This window comes from Amblyomma mixtum, chromosome 3, assembly GCF_055824585.1.
Source record: "Amblyomma mixtum isolate Tamu chromosome 3, ASM5582458v1, whole genome shotgun sequence".
Lineage (NCBI taxonomy): Eukaryota > Metazoa > Arthropoda > Arachnida > Ixodida > Ixodidae > Amblyomma > Amblyomma mixtum.
The window spans coordinates 402,306,723-402,321,736 of record NC_143014.1 but is presented as its reverse complement, the minus strand read 5'-3'; the positions used below and the strand labels follow the sequence as shown (position 1 = coordinate 402,321,736).

General features: G+C 48.5%; 1 protein-coding gene across 50 annotated transcripts in view; it reads left to right on the top strand.

Annotated features, from left to right (window-relative positions):
* Window positions 1-15,014, top strand: part of LOC149357393 (uncharacterized) — a 172,333-nt gene that overhangs the window by 22,391 nt on the left and 134,928 nt on the right. For 48 of the 50 annotated variants that reach the window (XM_089584625.1, XM_089584638.1, XM_089584617.1 and 45 more), the window contains 3 exons: window positions 9,885-10,010; window positions 10,250-10,375; window positions 10,853-10,945. In XM_089584625.1, coding sequence (XP_089440751.1) covers window positions 9,885-10,010; window positions 10,250-10,375; window positions 10,853-10,945 — 345 coding nt within the window. The remainder of the gene's footprint in view (window positions 1-9,884; window positions 10,011-10,249; window positions 10,376-10,852; window positions 10,946-15,014) is intronic. The other 2 variants (XM_089584631.1, XM_089584639.1) reach the window with 1 other exon arrangement.

Here is a 15,014-nt window from a genome sequence, read left to right as displayed (position 1 = left end):
GCGCCCTGCGCCTTCGTAAGGCAGGCAAGTAGAAAATTGGGCTATCTAGCTGGACGACCGACGAACGGGATTCACAGTGATCCACAACCATATTAGTGTATAGCAACACTCCTAATCCTCGTTCGCAAACCAATGTAATGTATTGAGTATCATTCTTGTCGTTCTGTTTGAAATGGCATTTAAAAAAGGGGGGGGGGGTGGAAGGCCCTCTTATGGTTTACTGCAGAAGTCGTTTCAGCAGCAATGTTTGGGCATAAGGAAGAAAAGAAAGGCTGGGGTAGGAGACAGGCGGCATGTAGACGCAAACACTCAAAATGGTATGACCCCGAAATCGAGGTATGACCTCAGGCGACGCTGCGGCTCCGCCCAGCGAGTGAGACAGGATTGACGGTGTGATCGCGCTCAGCCGCCCACTCCCCCCTCAGCTGCTGCTACACACTCTCGACAATTTTTAAAATTAAGAAAAATGATAGACAAAAGGATCAGGCACGAGCTCCACATAAAGTCCCTTAAAATATACCTAAAATCAAATACGGTGCCCAAGGGCCTTTCCGTGTCTTTAACGCCGTCGATGAACAATCTCTCGAAAACCAATCACCTAGCTTGGAGCCAAGTTCTGCTTAACGCATCCCTAAACCTTCTGAAAATAACTATAGACCATTGCAAAGAGATGTTGGCATCACTGAGCCGTGAGGAGAGGCGAGCTCGTCAAAACGTGGTACTTTCGGATATGGAGACTCAAGAGCTTGAGTTCTTTCAGTCGAGCAAGGCTAAGCAAATCTGGAATAACAAATGCAAAAAATTCTCGCGAGATAACATCCAGCTTGAGGAAGGAAGAGAGAGCGCCGTGCCTTCACAACAAAGAGAGGACAAATTACAACCTACATACACCCTCATGCCTGCAAGCGATCATGCAACCCCATTTAATCAAACATTGGAGGGTTCGGATGTACAGGAGAACATTATTAATCTCTCAAACGCACCCCTTAGCAAAGAGGAAAAATCGGTATTGTCACGTGGACTGAAATTCTGTCCAAGTACTGGCCGATATGACGAATACAAATTACTAAAGGATCTCGACAATTTTTCTCGAAATCTGAGACTCCAGGAGTACTTTTCTGATAAGCAGAACCAAAATTATAACTCATTCCCTCCCTCTCAGGAACAGTGGACACCGAGATCCGGTAGGGATAAACATCTGGACATGTATTTAAAAGCGATTCAACGAGACATCATTCAGGCCTTCGAGGCACACAAACCGGGACCACCGAATCTTTCCAGAGAAGAGCGTGACGCCTTGGAATCACTCAGCAAGCGAACGGACATTGTTATTAAACCCGCTGACAAAGGAGGCGGCATAGTAATTTTAGATAAAGAAAAGTATATCCAGGAGGGATACCGCCAACTCAATAACTCCAATTTCTACCGCTTGCTTTCATCAGACCCCACCACTGGGCACAGTAAAATTATAGAAAAAACCTTGAAACAACTCACCGATGAAGGTGAATTACCGCCACGAGTAAGTAAGGCGCTGACGCCATTAAATGCGTCTCCAGGGCGCTTTTACATGCTCCCAAAAATACATAAAGAAAATCATCCGGGTCGACCGATCGTTTCCGGCATTGGCACACTCACGGAACCGATCTCCAGCTACATTGATTCTCTGATCAGGCATATCCCTCCTAAACACACATCTTACATTCGTGACACTACTCATTTTCTAAAAGAATTAAGTCAATTTACTGCTCCAGAAGGAGCTTTTCTGGTAACCCTGGACGTGGTATCCCTGTACACTAATATACCGCATGATGACGGCATCCGGGCTCTGGTCACATCGTATGAGAAATACAAATGACTGGATTCTCCCAGCAAAAGTACCCTCGCAGAACTGACTAATCTGGTTCTCAAACTCAACTCCTTCGAATTCAACAACTCTTTCTACCTACAAACGAGTGGCACCGCTATGGGCACAAAGATGGCGCCAAACTATGCCAACATATTCATGAACAGCATTGAATCGGACTTTCTTCGGTCATATCCAACAAAACCGGCTTTCTACAGACGCTTCCTAGACGATATATTCATGGTATGGACCGGCACTGAGGACCAACTCATCCAGTTTATCTCATCATTTAACAACATACATCCAAACCTCTCTTTTACGCACACCTATTCGACCAATCAGATTAACTTTTTGGACGTCTTGATTCGAATAGAACAGGGCATCTTAATCACCAGTGTCTACAGGAAGCCCACTGAGAGACAACAGTACCTCCATTTCAAGAGCTGCCACCCACGCCACTGCAAAACCTCTATTCCATACTCTCAGGCCATCAGATTCAAACGAGTGTGCTCACGCTCAGAAGATTTTAAGGATAATTCTAATCGTATGCGGGAGGTTTTGAATCATCAGCGCTATCCGCTCTCCATTGTCGATGATGCAATTAGAAAAGCGGAAGAGAGAAACCGTAACGAACTGTTCGGGGATCCCGCGTCAGCAGCTCCCAATGAACACCGCTCTAATCTAGTCTTAACCTTTGCGAACAACCTTCCGAATGTAAACAAAATTCTAAGAAAACATTTTAACATCATCGAACAAAGCGACCGACTCTCAAAGGTTTTCCCAACGGCTCCACTGGTCACCTACCGATGACCAAAAAATTTGCAAAATTATGTGGTTCACTCTACTATAAGTAAACAAGAGCCTGTAGGTTGCGTGCCTTGCGGGAAGAATCGGTGTCAAGTTTGCAAGCACATGCAGAAAACGACGTCGGCTCAGAGCACACACTCTAATTTCAAACACTCCATTCGAGAGAACTTGAATTGTGACAGTAGTAACGTACTGTACATGCTCGAGTGCGGCAACTGTCAAATGCAATACATTGGCCAGACCGAGAATCCCTTCCGAATTCGATTCAATAATCACCGAGCGCATGCCAAATCACTTCCTCTCCTCCCCCTGTCGAAACACGTCCGTCAAGAAAATCATGATTTCGACAAAATTAAAGTCACTCTGCTACAGAGCGGTTTCAAAAATACCCGTGAGCGGGAACAACGGGAGTCATACTTTATTTTCAAATTTAATACGGTGCAGGCCGGTATAAATGAGAACCCCGGAGCTCTCTCCGCACTTCAGAAATCAGAGGCCCAGTAAGATTCACAGCCTCTTCGACTGAATCGCCTGAGGTCATACCATTTTGAGTGTTTGCGTCTACATGCCGCCTGTCTCCTACCCCAGCCTTTCTTTTCTTCCTTATGCCCAAACATTGCTGCTGAAACGACTTCTGCAGTAAACCATAAGGGGGCCTTCCACCCCCCCCCCTTTTTTTAAATGCCATTTCAAACAGAACGACAAGAATGATACTCTATACATTACATTGGTTTGCGAACGAGGATTAGGAGTGTTGCTATACACTAATATGGTTGTGGATCACTGTGAATCCCGTTCGTCGGTCGTCCAGCTAGATAGCCCAATTTTCTACTTGCCTGCCTTACGAAGGCGCAGGGCGCTAACAAGGGGCCGTAAGTGAATTTGGGCTACCTCGTGTTTTTCAATAAGGTGAGGTAGATGAGGGAGGTACTTAGCAAGCCACCCCCCCCCCCTTTTTCACTTTTTTGCAAGTCGTCATGCCTCCTTTTCTTTCCTTTTTTCCTTTTTTTCTTTCTCTTTTCTTCTTTTGTTTCCTTCTTTTTTCTTCTTTATTTTTCCTGCTCTGCGTCCGAACTCTCTTTCTCTCGTTTTTTCGTTGCTCTGCCCCCCACTTCGCTCCTTGGAAAGGGCACCTCGTCGGCGGCGCAGTGTCTGCGAGGGAGGAGGAGGAAAACGTTTATTATGTGTCTGCGAGGGGGCGCGCGGCTGACGAGTAGCGGCCGGGGGCTGGCGCTGGGTCTCCGCGGGGCCCAGCCACGGGATCAGGTTTCCGTCCGGCGTCTGGTCGGTTAACTCTCCGCCGATGTGATCGCGCCGCCGCCGTAACTCACATTCAAAGAGTCAGTAACCACACTTCTGTCGGGCGGTTGGCACTGTGATGCAACGGGCGCGATAATGTTTTCTTCCCGCGTGTTCGAACGTCCCGCTCCCGCCGAAGGAAGCCTCCGCCCACAATATTTCTTCTCAACGGTTTTCCTCGCAGACATCTCACCCCTCTCCACTTCCGCTACAACCTTTTGCCTCCTTCCCTTCCCCCACCCCCTCTTTTCCCCTTTCTTGAATTCGTTCTTTTCTTTTCTCTTTTTTTTTGTGTGCTCGCATTGCAGCCCTCATTTTCCCCTTAATCGGCAGGAACACCCTTGTCCGCCACTGTCTTGCTTTTCGTGTTTTGTTTTGTTTCCTCAAAGGAGAGCGTCTTCCCCTCTCCATCTGTGTGCGGTGCCGTGAGCAAGTGGATCGTTTTTGTTCACAAACAACCTTACCCTGATGAAGGACGGTCCACCGTCCGAAACCGTCGGTAAATAAATGTTTCTTTAAGAAGTGTACTTCAACTCTTTACTTATGTTGTTAGCAGTCGAGCAAGTTTTTTCATCGTGATATATATATATATATATATATATATATATATATATATATATATGACAGAAGCCAACAGCCACAGAAACCAAGGGGCACAGGGGATTTTTTTTAAATTCATTTATTTATTTTGTGGTGTTGATCAATTTAGAATATTACTGAATATGTTATCGCTTTCGGAGGTCGTGGGTTCGGATCCCACCGGCGGCATGTGGTTGTTTTTTCTTCTGCTTTTCTAATCAATTATCTTTAAGCGATAACATATTCAGTAATATTCTAAATTGATCAACACCACAAAATAAATAAATGAATTTAAAAAAAATCCCCTGTGCCCCTTGGTTTCTGTGGCTGTTGGCTTCTGTCATATTTATAACGAGCCCCTCATTACCCTTCCCTTGTTTGCTTTATATATATATATATATATATATATATATATATATATATATATATATATATATATATATATAAACGTAATTCGGTTGACACACGGTAGAAAAACAACAACTTTATTCTAACGTTTCGACCAGGGTCTGGCCTTCGTCAGAGTGATCATCATCACTCTGACGAAGGCCAGACCCTGGTCGAAACGTTAGAATAAAGTTGTTGTTTTTCTACCGTGTGTCAACCGAATTACGTTTATGTTCTACCGGATCCATCCGATCTTCACCCCCTTCTTATATATATATATATATATATATATATATATATATATTGCGAAATCATAAAGTACTTGGCTGCTTACAAGAGTATATAGCGAAGTATACGCTTCGTTAAAGGAAACATATTTATTCGACTCGACGTTTCGTTCGGAAGACCGATCTTCTTCCTGAAGAAGATCGGTCTTCCGATCGACGTTACTTCGCTATATATATATATATATATATATATATATATATACTTTAACCACTGCGCTACTGCAATGTTCCTCCATAAAGTCAGCAATAAAATTCCAGTAAGGAAAGATGTCAGACAGGGAGACAAAATCTCGCCAATGCTATTCATCGCTTGTTTACAGGAGGTATCCCGAAGCCTGAGTTGGAAACAGTTGGGGATAAGAATTAATGGAGAATACTAAAGTAATCTGCGATTCGCTTACGACATTGCCTTGCTAAGTCACTCAGGACATGAATTGCAAAGCATGATGAATGAGTTGAACAGTCAGACCACAACGGTGGGTCCGAAAATTAACATGCAGAGAACCAAAATAATGTTTAAGCGAGGCATAGCGCGAAAAAAGACAGGGACGAGAGAGACACAAGACACAGGACAGTCTTTTTTTCGCGCTACGCCTCCCTTAAACATGCTTTACCAACTGGCTCAGAACACCACTATGCTCAACCAAAGTAATGCTCAACAGTCTAGAAAGGGAAGAGCAGTTTGCAGTTGGTAGCGAGGGCCTGGAAGTAGAAAGCGAATATATCTACTTTTTGCAGGTAGTGGCCGCTGATGCGGATCATGAGAGGGAAATAACTAGAAGAATAACAATGGGATGGAGCGCATATGGCAGGTTCTGTCAGATCATGAATGGAAGTTTGCCACTATCCCTTAAAAGAAAAGAATACAACAGCTGCATCTTATCGGGGCTCACCTATTGGGCAGAAACGTGGAGGCTAACCAAGAGGGTTAAGCTGAAGTTAAGGTCAACGCAGCGAGATTCGGAAAGAAAAATGATAGGTGTCTGAAAAAAGTTTGCGGGGATACGGTGCCTGCAGCTGGCAAACGCCAAGGTTAATTTGAGAAGTATGGGGGAGGTCTTCGCCCTACAGTTGGCTTTGTCAGGCTGATGATGAACCGTGGAAGATGCACAGCTTTCCTTTGCAGCCGTAACGCTGGGCTTCTGTGGATGCTAATGAGTAATTAGTCCCTTATTCGAAAACACAGGTCTCTTTTATCAAGCATACTTTTTTTTTCAAAAAAAAGCGCAGTTGCTAAACCTGATTCCAAAAAACTAAGGTCTATGACTAGAGGGCATCGTAGTCCAGCAGCTTAACAGTAAAACAAACGGACATGAAAATGCAGAGATGGGCAGTGCAACCCACAGCACGTTCATTTCAATTAAGGGCATCAGTGGAACGCTGTGTAAAGTATTTCGGAACTGCTGGACAGAAGTTGTGTCAAAGGCGCAGCAATTGAGACAAAGTTGCGTATAAACCTACGGAAGTATGAGCACAGACCGAGGAAGCTGCGCAGTTCTTTGATAGAAGTATTTCGAGGGAACGCAGCCACATCACGAAGTTTAGCCGGGTGCGGACGGACACCCTCCTAACGTGGCCTAAATGGTAAGTTGACGAGCGGCAAAATGGCACTTTTTTAAGTTGAGCTGGAGGCTGGCGTCAGAGATCAGGTCAAAACGTGCTTCAGTTGGTAGAGGTGAGTTTCAAAGTCAGGCGAAAACACGACGATGTCGTCGAGGTAATATAGGCAGGTCTTCCACTTGAGCACACGCAGAATGTTATCCATGATTCTCTCAAGCGTGGCGGGAGCATGTACGCGTACAACTACATTTGCATCGTCATTCTTTCCACGCTCAGCCAAGGACTGGAACAGCCTTCCACACGACATCGCCGCAATCACCTGCCCATCAACATTTGCGAACTGTCTAGCTTCTACCTTTAACAGCGAATAATATTTGTATCTTACGTTTTTTCTTTGTTTATTCAATCTGATTTTTCAATGTAACCCACCCCTTATGTAATACCCCCAATCCTGGGGGCCTTTAAGGGAATAAAGTGAAGTAAAGTGAAGGCCGAAAGGCATCACAGTAAATTCATATAGGCCGTCAGGTGTTACAAAAGCTGTCTTGGGGTGATCGGCCTCTTCCATGGGTACCTGCCGGTACCCGGAACGTAAATCTAAAGAGGAAAATATTTCGGTACCTTGCAAGCAGTCTAGCGGGTCATCGATGCGTGGCAGTGGATAGACGTTCTTGCGCGTAATCTTGTTGAGGCTCGGTAGTCTACAGAGAAACGGATGGAGCCGTCCTTCTTTTTGACAAGCACAACTGACGAATCCCAAGCACTGCTTGAGGGTTTAATCGTGCCGCTCTTGAGCATTTGGTCGACTTGATCTTCAATAACTTGGCGCTCGGGTGCCGACACACGATAGGGGCGCTGCAATAGAGGAGCGTGGCTAACTGTGTCTATGCGATGTGTGACAGTCGACGTTTGGCCCAGTGAGCTGTGATGACAGTCGAAGGAGGCGCGGAACTGGTGGAGCAAGTGGAGAAGCTGCGTGCGCTGCGGCGGAGGAAGAACTGCGTCGATGGAGCGGAGAAATAGTTGTGTAGAGAAAGGAGTGGGTGTAGAAGATGATGGGTTAGGCACAGCGAGATTGATGTGCGACGAAACAACAGTCTCCTCACGGGTGAGAATAGACGCGATCGGTTGGACAATGGCGACACATTCGCCACGGCGCAAAGCACTAGGGCAGGAGAACGGCTCACAGACCCACAGCGCGGAAAGGCCAGGAGAAATAGTCAATACGGCGTAAGGCAGGGGAAGACACTTGCGGCGGAGAAAAGTATGGGCTGGCGTTAAAAGGACAGTGTCGTCACGGAAAGGGTCACAAGAGATGCGCACAAGGCGGAAGAGCATGGAGGCAGGTCGATGTCTTCGGCGACGAGGGCTTCAGTACATGGCGGTGAAGGAGCAGCGTCCGGCAGGGACTGGGGCAGAGCAGAGAACCCGACTTCAACGCGAGCGCAATCGATGACATCGGCAAGGCGAGACAGGAAATCCCAGCCCAAGATAACAGAGTGATAACAACACGGCAGGACGACGAACTCGATCGTATAGAGGACGTCCTGAATTAAAACTCGAGAGGTGCAAGCTGCTGACGGCTTGATGTGCTGAGCGCTGGCCGTGCGCAGCGAGAGACCGGCAACTGGCGTCTTAACTTTCTTGAAGCGGCGACAAAGTTTCGCGTCTATTACAGAAATTGCAGCGCCAGTGTCAACAAGGGCCATGACAGAAGTTCCCTCGACCGAAACGTCAATAACGTTCGCAGGTGACAGCTCGGGGCTTGGGTAGTTCGACGAGGACGCAGTTCTTGCCTCAGGAAGTGCGACATCTAGTTTTCCTTCTGAGAATCATTAGGGTGGCGACGCATCGCAGAAATGGAACGGCGTCGCGGCCAAGGGGAACGGCGGTCGGGAATAGCTGAACGGTCGGGGGAGAAAGGAGGAGTCGACACACGGGGCTCAGCAGACGCGGAGTACTGAAGCTATGGAGGCCAGTACCCGACTGGCGGTGCCGAAACTGGGAGACGGCGAAGGTAATGGCGGGCTACGTGGCCAGGCAATCCGCAAGTGTAGCAAATAGACCGGTTATCCGTTGTGTGCCAGGGATGTCGGTTTCGTGGAGAGGGTCGGAGATAAGGTGCCGGCGCCCTTACGGGCACCGGCATTACAGGGTACGTAGGCGGCAGAGTTTGTGCGACGACTTCGGCGTAAGTCATTGGACGCGCGACAGGTTTTGGGACTAGGTTGGCATAATTCAGAGGGGTTGCGACAGGTGTGGGGGCGTCGTCAGCGTACGTCAGCAGAGCTGCGACAGGTGATGGAGAAAGCGCTGACGGAAGCACTCAGCAACCTGCTCTCGAATTGCATGTTGGAGAGCAAGGGCCAAATATGGTGGCGACCCTTGAGGGCTAGGTAAAAGTGAAAGCTGACGGGCACCTCCTCACGTACAAAGTCCTTGATTTGCTGCAGCAGAGAAGAGTTGTCAGCTGCGGGTGTCAGTCCGGCAAGTGACTCGGCCTGAGCTGAGTGCGTACGAGTCAGGACCCTCTACTTACGCAGCTCGTCGAAGCTCTGGCACATCGTGATGACTTTCGAAACGGTGCGCAAGTCTCGAGCGAGCAGCCTTTGAAAGGCATCATCATCAATGCCTTTCATGATCTGTTCTATCTTGTCAGCTTCCGTCATGCTGACGTTCACTCGGTTGCAGAGAGCGATTACATCTTCTGTATAACTAGTGAAGCTTTCGCCGACCTGCTGCGACCGTTCACGCAAGCGCTGTTCGGCGCAGAGTTGTCTGACAGCCGGGCGACCAAAGACTTCGGAGAACTTCGTCTTGAAGGCCGACCAAGTTCTAACGTCCCCTTAATGTTGCGATACCATAAGTTGGAAACGCCGGTAAAATAAAACAATGCCATTGTTTAGCTTTGTCTCGTCATCCCATTTGTTATACAGGCTCACCCGTTCGTGGGATGCGAGCCAATCTCTCGCGAGTCAAGACCACCGTGAGATCAGGAGGGAAGAGGCAGACTGTGCAGAAGATAGAATGGCTTTTTGGAAACATGCGAGCAGAATTCATATCGGACCGGGGACAATCACAGTTTTGTTGAGTGATCCTGATACACCCTGACTCCTTTTCAGGCCCGAGAGCACTCTACACACAAGCCCACGGTAGCCAGAGACGGGGTTTGCCCTGCGTACCGGGCACACCAGGGCACTCAAGACCGCCCAAGGATCCCGGAATTTGAACTTCCTCCCGTGGAGAAGGTACGTTGCCGCTTGCCGCAATGTAATCGCGGCAAATGTGATGATGTCCGCGAAACGTACTTGCGGTCTCTGATCGTTAGCTTTGCGCTTTGTTCACCGCCGGCGGCACATGGGCTTGCCAAGCAAGAGAAGGCTGCGTAGAAGATAGATTTCTGGAAACATGCGAGCAGAATTCAAATGGGACCGGGGACAGTCACAGTTTTGTTGAAACATTCTGGTACACCCTGAATCCTTTTCAGGCCCGCGTAGAGGAATGGCAGCCTGCGAGCGACCACACGCAAGCCTTAGAGGGTGTTTTCCCTGCTCTTCGTCTCTGTGAAGACCCCCCAAAGTTCCAGGACTTTGAAAGTCATCCGGTGCACAGGGTACGTTGGCGCTTGCCGCAAGGTAATCGCGGCAAATGTGAAGATCTCCGCGAAACGAACTTGCCGTCTCTGATTATTTGCTTTGCGCTTTGTTCACCATCGGCGGCACATGGCCTTGCCAAGCAAGAACCAGGCTGTACAGAAGATAGAAGGGATTTTTGGAAACATGCGAGCAGAATTGAAATGAGACCGTTGGAGTTGTCAACGTTGTACACTCCAATCGTTTTAAGCAAAGGAAGGCGAGTGCGCGGGGCGAGGCACGCCAGCTGTGCGTAGTGACGTCACTTTCTCCTCGCGTATGAGCAGTATGGCCGTGAAAGAGCACTGGCGAGACTGTGGGCAATGTAGCTCACGCAACAATATACGGCTAGGCGCAGATGTTGCTTTCGCAATCCTCCAGGCTTAACCAGAGCTAAATCACTGCCAATTTTTTTGTCGAATGTTCATAATGGATGATAGACTGTGTCTCCTTTTCAGGAATCGCCACAACTAGTGCACCATCCGGTGTACAGTCCGGCTCAAGAAGCTGCGCTCCTGCGCCCAGACCGGCGTTTTGGATCGCGGAGCCTGGTAAGTCATTGAAGCGGATGGTACTTTTGTGCTTGCGCAAGATGCTCGCGGCACATGCTGGAACAATTTTCGGCGTTCAGATTGGGCAGAATCTGCTTAGTATGTCTTTAAATTGATGAAGGCGCTCTCTCTTATATTTTTCCTGAAATGGCTGATCAAATACATTGGTGCTTATCTCTTGCCTTTTGTGCTCGTTACGTTAAGATATTTTAGCTGTGAGTGCATAGTCTGTACTGAATGTCTGCCTTTCGCGTTGTTTTCGCGCTAACCCAAGCTTAGCTTTTCAAACCTCCAACCATCGTGAGGCGCTATGCTTCCAGTCGCGCTTACGTGGGGTGATGAGAGAGATATGTGGGCTGTGCTGACAACTGTGAGCGAACTCTCGCGATCAACCATTAACTGCCACTTGCCAGGGTAGCAGGGTGGGTGGGGACTTTAATGTACAGGTGGCGTCAGAAGTAAATAGAAGGCAATAATAACGAAAAAATTTAGTCATAGCCCCCTGAATTCATGCATCCTTGGATACATATGTGAAGCCTAATTGTGATTTTGCGACTTGCAGTGTGCACCAACAAACATGGACCATTATGATTTAGATGTAAGGAAAATAAATTTCTTGACAAAGTCAGCTTCCATTTACATTTGACGGCGAGTGTACATGTCACAAATAGGACCGGAATCAAAAGAGCTAGGCACAGGCCGCAAGCAGAGAAGCAGAGTCCCAGCTTTGAGAGCACGCGAGTCGCTCACTTCTTCGTCATCTGGGCGCCGCCCAGGGACACCTGGCGGCAATATTCCGCCTCCCCCTCAAAAAAAGAAAGCAAAAACGAGGGCGCACTTTGAGCGTACGGGAGGAAGTAAGCAAGCGAACGAACTGTCACGGGCCGCTCAACGGCTGCAGGCACAAACAAAAAATTAGGCAGCGGCTTAGCTCTGGTTAAGCCTGGATATACAAGCGAAAAGCTGCAGTTGTGCTTGGTTGGAAGTCATGGCTGTCGAAGTTGGCGCACAAAGCACTGGGAGCACCACGATAACGGTGGAGGCGTTCGGCCGTCCACAACACGCTGCCTGTATGGAGGCGGAGGAGGAGACGGTAACCGACGCGGTTAGAATTCAGGGGACACTTTGGCTGTGTAAAGTGCTACAAGACGAAAGCGTTTCCTTGCGCATTGTTTTTTTTCTTTTTATTCATATTTTATTTTCCCCATTTTTTCTGTTTTCCCTATTTTATTGTTTTTATTTTATTTTTAATATCTTCTGTTTTCATTTAATTTTCATTTTCGTTTCTATTCTTTTTTTTTCAATTTTTCATAATTTCTTGTTTTCATTTTTATTTTTATATTTGGTTCTTTTCGTATGGTTATTCTTTTTTGTAATTTTCCTTTACTTGCTTTTATTCGTTTTTTATTTTTCTTTTGTTATTTTTTCATCCCTTTTATTTTATTCATGAAACCCATGCATTCACTAGATGCGCCTTTATTCATGCTCAAACCTTGAGCCTTCGTGGCCGAGTGGTAGCGTCTCGGCTTCAAATGCTGAAGGCCCTGGTCGATTTCCAGCCTCGACACAGTTTCTTTCTTTTAAGTAGTGACGAGTCGACGGTGACGGCTGCGGCAACCTACGCTTTGCGTGACGTCACTCGGTTCCGCGCATGCGCAGAAGTGGCAAAGCGCGGTGTTGACTAGGCTAGTGAAGCTTTTCGCTTCTAAAGAAAACGTGGAAGAGGCGCCCGTTACTGCGTAAAGTAAGGATTCATACGCAGTACGTGCACGGCCTCAGCCTGAGGTGGGCGGCGCGAACTCGGCAGAGTTCGGCAGAGTGCCATCTGGGAGGACTTCATACGTCACATCCGTGATGCGGCACAGCACTGTGTACGGTCCACAGTAGCGGCTCAGGACCTTCTCCGACAGTCCTGGGCGACGTACTGGGGTCCATACCCACACTTTGTCTTCGGGATAGTACTCGACGTGTCGATGTCGTTGGTTGTAGCGTTGTGCATCCATGCCCTGCTACCGTCGGACGTGCATATGGGCCAGTTGCCGGGCTTCCTCTGCGTGACGGGTAAACTCCTCGGCGTCTGACATGAGCGCCTGGTCGACAGGGGTGCACGGAAGTATGGCATCGAGCATTGTTCGTACGTCAAGCACATAGACGAGGGTCAACGGCGTAAAGCGAGTCGTTTCCTGAATCGCCGTGTTATAGGCAAACGTCACGTATGCGTGGATCTCGTCCCAGGTCGTCTGCTGTACGTCGACGTACATTGCGAGCATGTCCGCTAAGGTTTTGTTGAGGCGCTCTGTGAGCCCGTTTGACTTCGGGTGGTATGCAGAAGTCTTGCGGTGGGTCGTGTGACTCAGATGGAACACCTCGTGCATGAGCTCCGCCGTGAACGCAGTGCTCCTATCGGTGATTACGGAGGATGGGGTGCCGTGTCGTAAAGCGATGTGTTGTATGAAGAAATGCGTGATTTCAGAGGATGTACTGCACGGTACTACCTTGGTTTCGGCATAGCGCGTCAAATAATCAGTCGCAACTATAATCCACTTACTGCCAGAAGATGATAGTCAATGGGCCCAAAGAGCAGTGCCGACATGGTAAAAAGGTGTGCGAGGTGGTTGAATTGGATGGAGTTAACCTGCAGGCTTTAGCGGTGGCGACATTGGACGCCGGCACTCACGGCTACCTCTGACGTAGCGGTGGATGGTCACAGCAAATTTAGGCCAATAATAGACCTTACGCACTCGAGCAAGCGTGTGTGCAAATCCCAAGTGGCCAGAGGTGGGCTCCTCATGACACGCGGAAAGGATGTCTTCGCGGAGGTCTCATGGCACGACTAGGAGGTAGGTCCGGTCACCATTGCGTGAGTTTTTCTTGTACAGTACACCGTTGCGAATGTAAAAAGAGGACAAGTGGCCGGAAAAGGGTCGAGTTACGTTGCAAGCATGGCCCTCTAGGTAATCCATGACAGACCGCAGGTCAGCGTCAGCACGCTGCCTTGCCACCAAGTCCAAACTGCTGATTACGCCTAAAACGATTGTCATACTTTGTGCCGTCATCAGCTTGCTCGACGGGTGCGCGCGAGAGCGGGTCGGGATCTTCGTGTTTACGTTCGGACTTATAGGCAATTGTGTGATCAAATTCCTGAAGGTGAAGGCTCCAGCGTGTTTGGCGGCCTGAAGGGTCCCGGAGATTGGCCAGGCAGCACAAGGAATGGTTGTCTGTGACCACTTCGAAATGGTGGACGTAGATATAAGGCCGAAATTTCATCGTGGCCGAGATGACAGCGCGGCACTCCTTTCTGAGGTGGAGTAGTTGGTTTCGGTGCGCGAGAGTGTGCAACTGGCATACGCGATCACACGTTCCACGCCTTCTTGATGTTGAACGAGGACGGCACTAGGCCAAATATTGCTAGCGTCGGTGTGTATCTCGGTAACAGCCTCCTCATCAAAGTGAGCAAGCACAGGGGTAGTGGGCAGCCGTCATCGCAGCTCTCTGAAAACAGCCTGTTGCGCGACAGTCCAGACGAATGATGGATCGGGACGCTTTAAACGGGCCAGGGGTTCAGCCCTTTTGAAGAAGCCAGGACAGTGTCCATCATGCGCTGAAACGCTACCGGCGCTGAGCAAAGGCCGAAAGGCAACACCTTAAATTCATATAGGCCGTCGGGTGTGATGAAGGCAGTTTTTTTCTGCGGTAACGTTCATCAACCTCAATCTGCCAGTATCCGCTCTTTAGGTCGATCAACGAAACATACTTGGCGCGGCGAAGTCTGTCGAGTGAGTCGTCGATGCGAGGCAGCGGGTATGCGTCCTTTTTCGTTATGGCGTTCAGCTTACGGTAATCAACGCAAAAGCGCAATGTCCCTTCCTTCTTCTTTACCAAAACAACAGGCGACGACCACGGGCTCTTAGGTGGCTGAATAATGCGGTCTGTAAGCATCTGCTTCACCTGCGTTTGGATGGCGTCGCTTTCCTTCGGGGAAACGTGTTACGGCTGCTGTCGTATGGGGCGAGCATTATCGGAAGTCATGGTTTATGGTTTATGGGGTTTAACGTCCCAAAGCGACTAA